Source organism: Danaus plexippus, chromosome 17 (assembly GCF_018135715.1).
Source record: "Danaus plexippus chromosome 17, MEX_DaPlex, whole genome shotgun sequence".
NCBI classification, from domain to species: Eukaryota; Metazoa; Arthropoda; class Insecta; order Lepidoptera; family Nymphalidae; genus Danaus; species Danaus plexippus.
Genome location: NC_083548.1, coordinates 9,783,788 through 9,795,740, shown reverse-complemented (window position 1 = coordinate 9,795,740; position 11,953 = coordinate 9,783,788). Strand labels below are relative to the sequence as shown.

The following is an 11,953-nucleotide window of genomic DNA, read 5'->3' as shown; positions in this document are numbered from 1 at the left end:
TTTGAAGGTCAACTAAGCGTACCAAAACCAAGTGATGCTTTATGATTTTTGCTTTAAATATTGAAATAATTTACTTATTTTTTTTTTAGTTTACTCAATGATGTTGTTACTACTTATTGTAAAAATACCTCAAAACAAACCCAACCTCATGCAGTGAAGCTGGAATCCTAAAAGTATGAGATTAGTCTGATCATAAGAATTAAAAGATCGTGAGCGTAAACTAAGTATATCGCCAGCGTTCTTGCCGCATAAACTTTTTCTCAGCGAAAATCTCTACTGGGTTCAAACAGTTTTCATGTGACAGGTACTTGAATTCGGGAGAACAAGATATAAACTGAATCACGTTTGTCTACCTATTGTTGATTACGTGAGTTTAATACTTCTACTGATAAGAAAACCCGCCTGACCTCTAGAAAATTGTCACAAAAAATATTCGGTCTTATTATTCATACTTATTACTATGAATTTGCATCTCTAGTGGGAATGGTGGTAAGTTATCAGTTTTGTAATGCTCTCAAATAGAGAAAAAACCAAATTCAATATGCTGTATAGGTAGTCTAGTTCTCACTCCCGAATTTTTTTAACACTTAACATTCATATAAAAGTACATATCAAATACCTTTAAGGTCTAAATCAATGACAAAGTAACTATACATACCAACTTCTAAAGCGCGGGGTTAAGTTTGCCACTATATTGGAAAATCGCTTAAGAAAAACGTGCAAAACTTATAATTTATCTCATACTGAAACTTATATTTTATCGGATTTACAACTCAAATTTTTATTATTTTAAAACTACATATTCCCGACGTTTCGAGTTCTTTCGTCAATGAGCCTTAAAATTTGTTTTTATCTTATAAATTATTTTAAACATAATTTGTGAGCCTCGTTTAATCTCAATCTCTCTCAAAAAACAAACACAGCTGCATCATATTAATTATAATAAAATTTTCTGTCTCTATGATCCTTTTAAAATATTATTGGCTTCCATCACGCTTCAAGTAGCAATGGTATCTACAGTTGGTATTTATTACAATCCTCGTCAAGGTAAAGAAATTTAAATAAAAATACATTTCGTCACAAAAGTTCGCGATATTTCTAATTAATTTATAAACAAATTTAGTTAAACAATCCTTTCTCCTTGTATTTTTATTTAAGAAAGCCGGTATTTTGATCATGTGTTTGTTTTTTTGTTTTTTCTTGTAAAAAATATTGTTTTATAATAAAAAAATCTTAATGAGACAATAATAATAATAGTTAAAGTCTGCGTGTATCTAGGGCCATACGCGAGAAAATAAGAATGTCGTTGCCGGTAGATGAAAAATAATTAAACTAACTGACAGACACTTTTAACGGCACTGCCCGTAATCACAGTTGCTGTAATAAAATCAAAACGTTAGGAATACACATGAAAAATAAAGAAAAGCTATGCATGAGCGTAGCATATGCGAAAAACATTCATTTTTAAATGTGTCTGTATAGAATAAAACAAAATAAAAAATTGACTACAAACTGTCAATTGAAAAAAAATTAGCCCTCAGTTGTAAAACATTCTAGCCTTCTTTTCTAGTTTCAAATGTTCAGTGGGAAATATGACCTTCTAACAAATTCGAAGCTATTAGGTACTGGAATAATGGCACGCTCTTTGAAAATAAGTAGCTCAATTTAAGTCCTTTTAAATTTTAACAAGCTTATTCAAATATAGTAGAATTATGTAACAGTTAACAAAACATAAACAAGAAGTTTATGACAGTTTACTAGCGTCACAAATAGTTCTACAAGTACGTTTAAAACTTACTGATTACTATGACAAAATATACGAAAATCTCGGACCGAGGGTAAAATATTGAATAATTGTAATATTTAATATTCATATTAAATTAAAATTGTACAATATACAAAAACTCGTTTATATTAAACGTTAATTAACTAGGCTATAGTAGTATATACTCGTATATTTATTTTTACAAGACCCTTCACAATGAAATAACAGCAAAGTTTAAAAGTTTACTTGAAAATATGGTCATTAGATATAGTTTACATGTTAGATACGATCCAATCGTGGAATGAAGTCACTCTCATGAAACCAGCAGGACGACCAGTGCATCCAGCGACGTGGCGAAAACATGTGACTCCAATCTGTACAGGGAAAATATACATATATTAGTAAAAATCAATCACATCGATATTCAAAATAATATTGAATAATATATATCAATAACATATTGTATCCCAGCCTTGTAGAAACTAAAATACTGACCAGTGTGTTATTAAGAATGAGGGGACCACCAGAGTCTCCACCGCAGGTACCGCGTCCCCTCGGAGTAGCCACGCAGAGGAAAGAAGATAAGATATAGCTTCCGTAAGTACGTCTGCATTCTTGATTGCTGATAACTTGCAAACTAACGTACCTCAGAGTTGAAGAAACCCCAGAAGCTGAATATAATGATTGTTCGTTAGTATTCTATTTTACAAACATTTTAAAAAATATGTTTTTTTAAATATGTTATAACTAACTGTCTGTGTATCGACCGAATCCTGCAGCAGTAGCCCATGATCCAACATATTGATCGTTTCCACTTGCAATCTCAATGTTCCTAATGTTATCTATAACAAAAAGAGGATTATAATGAGTTACAAGTTTTAATGAATGTATACGAAAGCTATTATTTACTTGAATATCACTCACTTGAATAGCTAACAGGGTTTATGTAGATGATGGCAATGTCATTTTGGAGAGTAAACGGGTTGAATCTTTCGTGCGGGCGGACATTGTTGGTGAGGATACGAGTACCGCCAGAGTAAAGAGTGATAGAGCCAAGAACTACAAGGACTTCACGAGCATCAACACCAAATGACGTCCAGCAGTGAGCAGCTGTCACCAATCTGGAGTTACTAATAAGGGAAGCACCGCAAACTGATTGTCTACCGTCTTGAAGTCTGATAAGGAGCCCAGCCTAAAATGGAATAATAAATTATAACAAATTGTTTTTTAAACATTATTTTCAATAATATATATATTTTGAGATATATATATATATATATATATATATATATACATATGTATTACTTACTTGGTATGGTAATTGACCAAGAATAGCGAAGTTTCCTCCCACGATTCTGCTGCCGTCGAAGTCAGTGGATTCTTCAGCTTGTTTGATACGAGCAGCTTCATAAACACCTACTGTGTTGTGGTAATCAATGTTGATGGGCTCGTAGGCCGAAACAGCCACGGCTAGACAGACGACAGTCAGGAGGAGCTTCATGTTGACAGATTGTAGGGCATTGTGGCTAAACATGCAATATATAGTTTTGATTGGAACGAGTATCTAATCAATAAATAAATAATAGGATTTTTAATTACTGTCTTTGATATACCCTCTCTATCTATAATACTCTTATCACTCACTGTATATTGATAATAGTTTAATTTTAAATCACTATAGCATCTTCGGTATTTTGTGGGCTTAGTTACAATGCTCGCCTTTATCCATAGTTTTTCAATTCGATCGTGTCTAGTTGTTGTTATGATTTGTTCTTATAATTTAAAGTTAATCTCATGATTTCTTTTCTGTAAAAGAAAGATAATATGTCGGTTTTAACATAAATTTGAACCATTTTATATTCATGACCTGCAAAAATTTAAGAAAGAATATAATAAAAATTTGAATTTTTTTTTCAGTTTTCACATAATTTCAACAAAAACTTAAACTAAGATATTTTTAATATAGATATACTGTTTACTTGGATAAAAAAATAAAACATTTTTTTACATACGTCTCATATTTTTTATTTAAATTATACTCTCTTCTTAAATTGTCACAAGTATATAAAATCTTATTATATAATAAGTTTTTTTTTCGCATTTTAACACAAATTGAGTAAGTGATTTTTGACTATCACTTAATGACTTTTCTGACTTGGCGACTAGCCATGTATTTATTAACAAACTAAAATTAATATATTATTATTAATTCAAAGATTTCCTTGTCAACCATTATCATATTTATTAATGATCATGTTTTATAAATTATAATTATTTATTGTTGAATAAATTGTTTATAAATGGATGTTACAGGAAATTATTTTAAAATAATAATTTTTTTATCGTCTTATCCCAATTTTTATTAATCTAAAAATAATTTTGTTTGAATTTATCTGATATCTACTCGAAGATATTGTATACCTTGCTAAGAAATCAAGTTAAGCGATGTTTCGGGAAGCACGTTACAGAGATCGGCGCTCTTACTAGAGTTGCAGCACGATTCGAAGGAGGCTCTACATTAAGCAATCTATTCAAAGTACCAGGCAACAGTGGCAAAATGTAGAGTTCTTGTTCGTGTATTCGTTTACAAGAAAGTCTTTCCTGCTCCAGCGCCCCACGGTGTTACAATCAAATATTATAATTAAAAGCACATAGTTTACACTTCAGCCCAGAAATAGAGACAGCTAGGACGATCCGTAATTTATTTTTGACTTTTACTTAACCGTGTTTTTGAGGTGTTTTTTAAACTATTTATTTATTTTACACTTTTTCGTCTCCGACTGTCGAGCTACTTTATCTTCTATCACTATTTTGGCGTTATCAAGATGTTGTATGCATTTCTCTGGAAAAATCATATCTTCGCTGATTCTCTATCGATGCACGGCATGAGATACACAACTCTGCTATGACTCGCAGCAATGTTCAAACTTAACAACGGAAATAACAAAAAGAAATCAAATCAAAGCACAAGAACTAGTGGGCATCACACGGACGGACACGTTGCTTTCGGTACTAAACAATGCACGCGAATGCCAGCAACGAACGAGCATGGCGCGATGGCGGTGATGCGCGGGAAAAATTTTGTTATAGAATCCTTTCTTCTTGTTTTTTTTTAAGAAAGTCAGTATTTTGATCATGTGTTTGTTTTTTATTTTTCTTGTTAATTATATAAGGTGGCAACCGGAGGGTCCAGGAAAACTACGAAACATACTTATATGTATATAATAATAAAAATTACATATTAAAACTTATAACCTATACCTAAGACTACATGATGGCCCCGATGTTAGGATAGCAATGCCATTCCATAGCTGGTGTGGTATCAGGAATCTTCTGATTCACATGGCTTGGTGTTGGTTCCGCGGAGTCAGCGCCGTCACTCGTTATATGATATTTTATCTATACAACGATGTTACCCCGGCGATGTTCATTTATTTTATAATATGTAGCCCGTACGTAACATGTTAAAAAATATTGTTTTATAATAAAAAATCTCAATGAGACAATAATAATAATAGTTGAAGTCTGCGTGTATCCAGGGCAATACGCGAAAAATTAAGAATATCGTTGCCGGTAGATGAAAAATAATTAAACTAACTGACAGACACTTTTAACGGCACTGCCCGTAATCACAGTTGCTGTAATAAAATCGAAACGTTAGGAATACACATGAAAAATAAAAAAAAACCTCATAGCATATGCGTACTCGTGAAAACCATGAATATCGTTATATGACTTAATTTGTAAGCTTTCTTCAAAATGTATTTCAATAAAAAATGTTATGAACGCTAACAGTGTTAGCTATGAAAGCAACCTTGAATTTAAACTTTGTTCTTTTCATTGATTCCAACAATAAGAAACTGGCTGTCCTCTCATTTGAAGGAAGAATATCGCTGTTCCTTCCTTTTGCACATAGACATCATAAAGAATTGAAATAATTTACGTGTTCTGTGTGTCTTTTCAATTGTAATTTGCTTGTCTTCATGTGTAATAGCAAAGTTAATAAGATGTTACTGAGCACGGCGCTATCCTTTCACCGTCTGTACCTCTTTTACCATCAGCCGAGACTTGGGAAGACAATCAAGTAATGTCATGTATAGAATAAAAAAATAAAAAATTGACTGCAAACTGCCAGTTGAAAAAAATGAGCCCTCATATGTTCAGGGGGAAAATATGACCTTCTAACAAATTCGAAGCTATTAGGTACTGGAATAATGGCACGCTCTTTGAAAATAAGTAGCTCAATTTAAGTCCTTTTAAATTTTAACAAGCTTATTCAAATATAGTAGAATTATGTAACAGTTAACAAAACATAAACAAGAAGTTTATGACAGTTTACTAGCGTCACAAATAGTTCTACAAGTACGTTTAAAACTTACTGATTACTATGACAAAATATACGAAAATCTCGGACCGAGGGTAAAATATTGAATAATTGTAATATTTAATATTCATATTAAATTAAAATTGTACAATATACAAAAACTCGTTTATATTAAACGTTAATTAACTAGGCTATAGTAGTATATACTCGTATATTTATTTTTATACGATCCTTCACAATAAAATAACAGCAAAGCTTAAAGGCAATGAAAATTTATTAATATGTTACTTGGAAATATGGCCATTAGATATTGTTTACATGTTAGATACGATCCAGTCGTAGAATGAAGTAACTCTCTGGAAACCAGCAGGGTGACCACGACTGCATCCAGCGCTATGACCAAAACATGTGACACCAATCTGTACAGGGAAAGTATACATGAATAAAAGTATTCAAAGTAATATTGAATAATAATGTATCAGTGACAAATTGTATCCTAGCCTTGTAGACACTAAAATACTGACCAGTGTGTTATTAATAACGAGGGGACCACCAGAGTCTCCAGCGCAAGTACTTTCTCCATACCGAGTGGACACGCAGAGGAAAGAAGACAAGATAATGTTTCCGTAAGTACGTTTGCATGCGTCATTGCTGATAACTTGCAACCTAGCATACCTCAGAGTTGAAGAAGCCCCAGAAGCTGAATATAATGATTGTTCGTTAGTATTCTATTTTACAAACATTTTAAAAAATATGTTTTTTTAAATATGTTATAACTAACTGTCTGTGTATCGACCGAATCCTGCAGCAGTAGCCCATGATCCAACATATTGATCGTTTCCACTTGCAATCTCAATGTTCCTAATGTTATCTATAACAAAAAGAGGATTATAATGAGTTACAAGTTTTAATGAATGTATACGAAAGCTATTATTTACTTGAATATCACTCACTTGAATAGCTAACAGGGTTTATGTAGATGATGGCAATGTCATTTTGGAGAGTAAACGGGTTGAATCTTTCGTGCGGGCGGACATTGTTGGTGAGGATACGAGTACCGCCAGAGTAAAGAGTGATAGAGCCAAGAACTACAAGGACTTCACGAGCATCAACACCAAATGACGTCCAGCAGTGAGCAGCTGTCACCAATCTGGAGTTACTAATAAGGGAAGCACCGCAAACTGATTGTCTACCGTCTTGAAGTCTGATAAGGAGCCCAGCCTAAAATGGAATAATAAATTATAACAAATTGTTTTTTAAACATTATTTTCAATAATATATATATTTTGAGATATATATATATATATATATATATATATATATATGTATTACTTACTTGGTATGGTAATTGACCAAGAATAGCGAAGTTTCCTCCCACGATTCTGCTGCCGTCGAAGTCAGTGGATTCTTCAGCTTGTTTGATACGAGCAGCTTCATAAACACCTACTGTGTTGTGGTAATCAATGTTGATGGGCTCGTAGGCCGAAACAGCCACGGCTAGACAGACGACAGTCAGGAGGAGCTTCATGTTGACAGATTGTAGGGCATTGTGGCTAAACATGCAATATATAGTTTTGATTGGAACGAGTATCTAATCAATAAATAAATAATAGGATTTTTAATTACTGTCTTTGATATACCCTCTCTATCTATAATACTCTTATCACTCACTGTATATTGATAATAGTTTAATTTTAAATCACTATAGCATCTTCGGTATTTTGTGGGCTTAGTTACAATGCTCGCCTTTATCCATAGTTTTTCAATTCGATCGTGTCTAGTGTTTTATCGGCAATGGAAACCTTTGTTCTTATAATTTAAAGTTAATCTCATAGTTTCTATTGCGTTAAAGAAAAGTAATATGTCGATTTTAACGTAAATTTGATGCATTTTTTATCTATGAGCTACAAATGTATAACGAAGTATATAATAATAATTTCGAGATGGTCTTAATTTTTCATATAATTCATAAGATACATCTTTTGCCTTACACTATATGCCCTATAAGTATATCAATATTGTGAATTTTAACATAACAGCTAAACTGCTTTCAGCAGCCTGTTCATGTAAGTTTTATATTTTGACTTAACACTTATACTAACCTAAACTTTCTTTCATACTGAAAGCCTTTATTTATAATCTTTTAAAACTATTTGAAATAAAATAAATGTTTTGAAAAGATGCGAAGAGAGAGTGCTTCTTTCTGTTAGAAATTTGAACCCAAGTGATAATCCCTACCTTAAATAAAATAAAAACATAAAAGTCAAGCAACTCAATCCTTCTACCCTCGTTACCTGAGATAGCCATGTCATATTAAGTGAATCTATGGAGACGCAGCTTCTTAATCCTATAGACACAGTGTACCTTGTATACCTAGGTTACGTTTTTCAGTATAACTTTCTTTACCGATCCAAGGTATGTGTATACATTTGCAACGACATCTGCTATCAGCATCTTCATCACATTAAAAACCCCACATTTTCACATGTAGCTGGTAGACACAGGTGGTAATAAAATGGTGATTTTTTCGCTGCTTTTCGTTTGCTTTCGTGGTTGTTAGGAGTTGTTTTGAGTGTGGTTGAGTATTAGATGATGAGTGAGAGAGAGTATGATGGTGGGGGGGGTTCCCGGGGGGAAATACCGGGTAAGGAAATTAATGAGAGTGTGTGTGCGGATGACTCAATGTCATCGCGCCCGGAATCGGTGTTAGGAGCCAAACGGCTGTTCTCGGACGTATCTGGTTCCGACACCGAGACCGGGGGTGGGATTTTTCGGGTTCCGGTAGTGTCGGGAAGGCGGGGCCGCGGCCGTACGCTGGCGAGAGCCCGCAAATTTTTAAGGGAAAGGAAGGAGGAGGAGTCGGAGGCTGCCTTCGACTCCTGCCTCGAAAAGAGGCTCCGAAAGGAGAGTAACGGGGGTGGGAAGGCGAAGGGGAAGGGGAGGGAGGTCCCTTTGGACCTGGAAGCAATGGGGGCGGAGGCGATAAAGGTCGAGGCCGAGAAAAGCCTCGACCTTATCAAAGAGTTGGTGGGAAAGAGTAGCAACCTCAAAGGGGGCTACTCGTCCCGAATTATGAAGGCCTCTGCCTTCCTGAGGGAGTCCCTGGATGCGCTAGTATCGCGCACCGAGGCTGAAGAGACCCACCGCCTCAGAGCCGACATTGGTCGGCTCCAGGGGGAGAACGCGGGTCTCAAAGAAGAGGCCGCCAGGCGGCCATACAAAGAGGGGCCAAATCCTCAGCCCCTTTACCGGCGTCACCGGCACCGGTAATATTAGTGTCGGAGGATGATTTCCCTTCCCTCCCTGCGCCCTCCAAGGGGAAGGCCAAGAAATCAAAGGGAGGGAAGGAGGTTGCCTGGACCGCCTTCGGTCCATCCACCTCCGGTGGAAGGATAACTGCCGGGGCCGGGGCCGTTGCGGCGGGGTGGACGGAGGTGGTCCGCCGCAAGGCCCTCAAAAAGAAGGAAGTGGTGCCGGTACGCAAAACACCGGCGCCACAACCAAAAAAGAAGGCGGGCCCTAAGGAGGGCCCCAAGAAAGTGGCGCTCCCACGCTCACAGGCCGTAATGTTGAAGTTACGGCCTGAAGCAGCGGCTAAGGGGGCGACCTACTTGTCGGTCCTCTTAAGGGCCGAGAGGGAGGTAAATACGAAGGAGCTGGGCATCGGGCCCCTGAAAATCCGTTCATCGGCAACAGGGGCCCGCATCATCGAGGTGCCCGGCTCAGCCAGCGCGGACAAAGCCGACGCTTTGGCCGCTAAGCTGAAGTCTGTGCTGGCGGAGGAGGTGGAGGTGTCGAGGCCCGTGAAATTCACGGACGTAAGAGTAACGGGCCTCAACGACGCGACGACCGCGGACCGGTTGATATCCGCGGTCGCGCAGGAGAGGGGCTGCACCGAGGCCCAGGTCAGGGTTCGTAGCGTGCGACCTGGGCCTCGCGGCACAGGCTCCGCCCTGGTGGAGGTGCCGGCTGTGGCGGCTAAAAAGCTGCTGCAGCTGGGCAGCCTATCAGTCGGGTGGAGCCAGGTGCGGCTCTCGCACATGGAGGCACGACCCAAGCACTGCTTCAAGTGCTTGGGAATGGGGCACGTCGCGGCCGCGTGCCCCAGTCCGAAAGACCGCAGTGGTTTGTGCTACCGCTGCGGCAAGGAGGGCCACAAGTCCGCCCAGTGCTCCGCGTCACCGCGCTGCGCTGTGTGCGTGGACGCGAGCAAGCCGGCGGACCATGTGATGGGGGGTCATTCGTGCCGCCCCCCATCCACCCGTGGGAAACTCCCGGCCCAGCCACAAAGGGCGGGGGTTTCGAGGTGGGCGTCGGGAGCTGAGATGTCCGAATAATGGCCGGACATCTCAGTTTCCTGCAGGCCAACGGGAACCACTCCGCCGGGGCTCAGGACCTCTTCCTGCAGTCCATGGTGGAGTGGGCCGTTGACGTGGCGGTCATAGCGGAGCCGTACTATGTCCCTGCCCTACCTCATTGGGCGGGAGACACGGGCGGCTCCGTGGCGATCGTCACGCGGCCGGGCGCCGTGCCCCCCCTCGCAGTCAAGGCGAGGGGCCACGGGTATGTGGCGGCGGTTCGGGGGGAGATTGCCATAGTCGGGGTATATTTCTCTCCGAACCGCGACCTGCCGGCCTTCGAGAGATTTCTCGACTCTCTCGGGCCGGTGGTAGGGCAGTTAGCGCCTCTACAGGTGGTTGTGATGGGGGATCTCAACGCCAAGTCCACGGCGTGGGGAAATCCCCTCACAACACCCAGAGGGAGGGAGCTAGAGGAATGGGCGCTAACTGCCGGACTGTCCCTACTCAACACGGGGACAGTCCAGACGTGCGTGCGACGGTTGGGAGGTTCAGTGGTGGACGTCTCGTTTGCCACTCCGACCATTGCACGCAGAGTGGAGGGATGGAGGGTTGAGGCAGGAGTGGAGACGCTTTCGGACCACCGCTACATACGGTTCGAAGTGTCCGCCACTCCTGCCGGTCGCCGGAGTCCAGCGTCGAGTTCCTCGTCGTCCCGGGAGAGAAGTCGGTTCCCGCGTTGGGCCCTGTCAAGGCTCAATAGGGAACTGGCTGAGGAAGCGGCCGTTGTCGGCCGCTGGAGTCTCCCGGGGAGTGAGGAGTTGGGGGTGGACGAGGGGGCTAGTCGCTTTGGGGACGTTCTCCATAACGTCTGCAGAGCGGCGATGCCCCCTGTTGGACGTCCACCCCCGCGGGGTGCGGTGTACTGGTGGTCGGACCACATTTCCGACCTCCGGGTCGCCTGCAACGGGGCCAGGAGGGCATACACCCGGAGCAGGCGACGCCGCCCCCAGGATGAGGAGCGTGATGGCCGGCTGTACAGGGTCTACGTGGCGAAAAAGTTGATCCTGCAGCAGGCCATCTGCCGGGCCAAGGAGGCAGCCTGGCTGGAGCTGGTGGAGGGGCTCGATCGAGACCCCTGGGGCCGACCGTACAAGCGGGCGCGGAATAAAATCTGCGCCCAGTCGGCTCCCATCACGGAGGTGCTCCAGCCGGCTGTTCTGAGGGGGATCATCGGGGAACTCTTCCCCGACGCCCCGACGGGATTCACTCCCCCCAGAATGGCTCGGCAGACGCTGGAAGAGGGCGACCGCGTTCCGCCCACCGTCACGGAGTCTGAAATGGAGGCGATTTTGGCTCGCCTCCAGAGTAAGAAGAGCGCACCGGGTCCGGACGGGGTGCACGGGAGGGTTCTGGCCCTCTCCCTGGTGCACCTCGGTGGAGCCCTCAGGGAGCTGTTCGACCTCTGTCTGAGATCCGAGCAGTTCCCGAGGGCCTGGAAGGAAGGCCGGCTATGCCTACTTCCGAAAGGCAGCCGGCCTCCGGACTCGGCTTCTGCGGTGCGAC

General features: G+C 41.1%; 2 protein-coding genes across 2 annotated transcripts; both read right to left on the bottom strand.

The window, feature by feature from the left end:
- Positions 1-1,994: 1,994 nt before the first annotated feature.
- Positions 1,995-3,303, bottom strand: LOC116771515 (collagenase-like). The gene is made up of 5 exons (XM_032663385.2): positions 3,075-3,303; positions 2,690-2,957; positions 2,518-2,607; positions 2,261-2,436; positions 1,995-2,139 (listed from the first exon to the last, which is right to left on the bottom strand). Exons 1-5 carry the CDS (start codon positions 3,297-3,299, stop codon positions 2,038-2,040), a joined length of 861 nt encoding a protein of 286 aa, XP_032519276.2. The 5' UTR covers positions 3,300-3,303; the 3' UTR covers positions 1,995-2,037.
- A 3,042-nt stretch (positions 3,304-6,345) lies between these two features.
- On the bottom strand, positions 6,346-7,649 carry LOC116771514 (collagenase-like). The gene is made up of 5 exons (XM_032663384.2): positions 7,426-7,649; positions 7,043-7,310; positions 6,871-6,960; positions 6,614-6,789; positions 6,346-6,508 (listed from the first exon to the last, which is right to left on the bottom strand). The coding sequence occupies exons 1-5, from the start codon at positions 7,615-7,617 to the stop codon at positions 6,404-6,406; spliced, it is 831 nt and encodes a 276-aa protein (XP_032519275.2). The 5' UTR covers positions 7,618-7,649; the 3' UTR covers positions 6,346-6,403.
- Positions 7,650-11,953: the final 4,304 nt, after the last annotated feature.

Excerpts from the sequence above, each read along its gene's own strand:
- LOC116771514 (XM_032663384.2), bottom strand. The coding sequence starts at position 7,617 with ATGAAGCTCCTCCTGACTGTCGTCTGTCTAGCCGTGGCTGTTTCGGCC. Across the intron at positions 7,311-7,425 it reads TTGGTCAATTACCATACCAA|GCTGGGCTCCTTATCAGACT; the intron begins GTAAGTAATACA and ends ATTCCATTTTAG. Across the intron at positions 6,961-7,042 it reads AAACCCTGTTAGCTATTCAA|ATAACATTAGGAACATTGAG; the intron begins GTGAGTGATATT and ends TTTTTGTTATAG.
- LOC116771515 (XM_032663385.2), bottom strand. The coding sequence starts at position 3,299 with ATGTTTAGCCACAATGCCCTACAATCTGTCAACATGAAGCTCCTCCTG. Across the intron at positions 2,437-2,517 it reads ATTCGGTCGATACACAGACA|CTTCTGGGGTTTCTTCAACT; the intron begins GTTAGTTATAAC and ends CATTATATTCAG. Across the intron at positions 2,140-2,260 it reads TCATTCTTAATAACACACTG|ATTGGAGTCACATGTTTTCG; the intron begins GTCAGTATTTTA and ends TTCCCTGTACAG.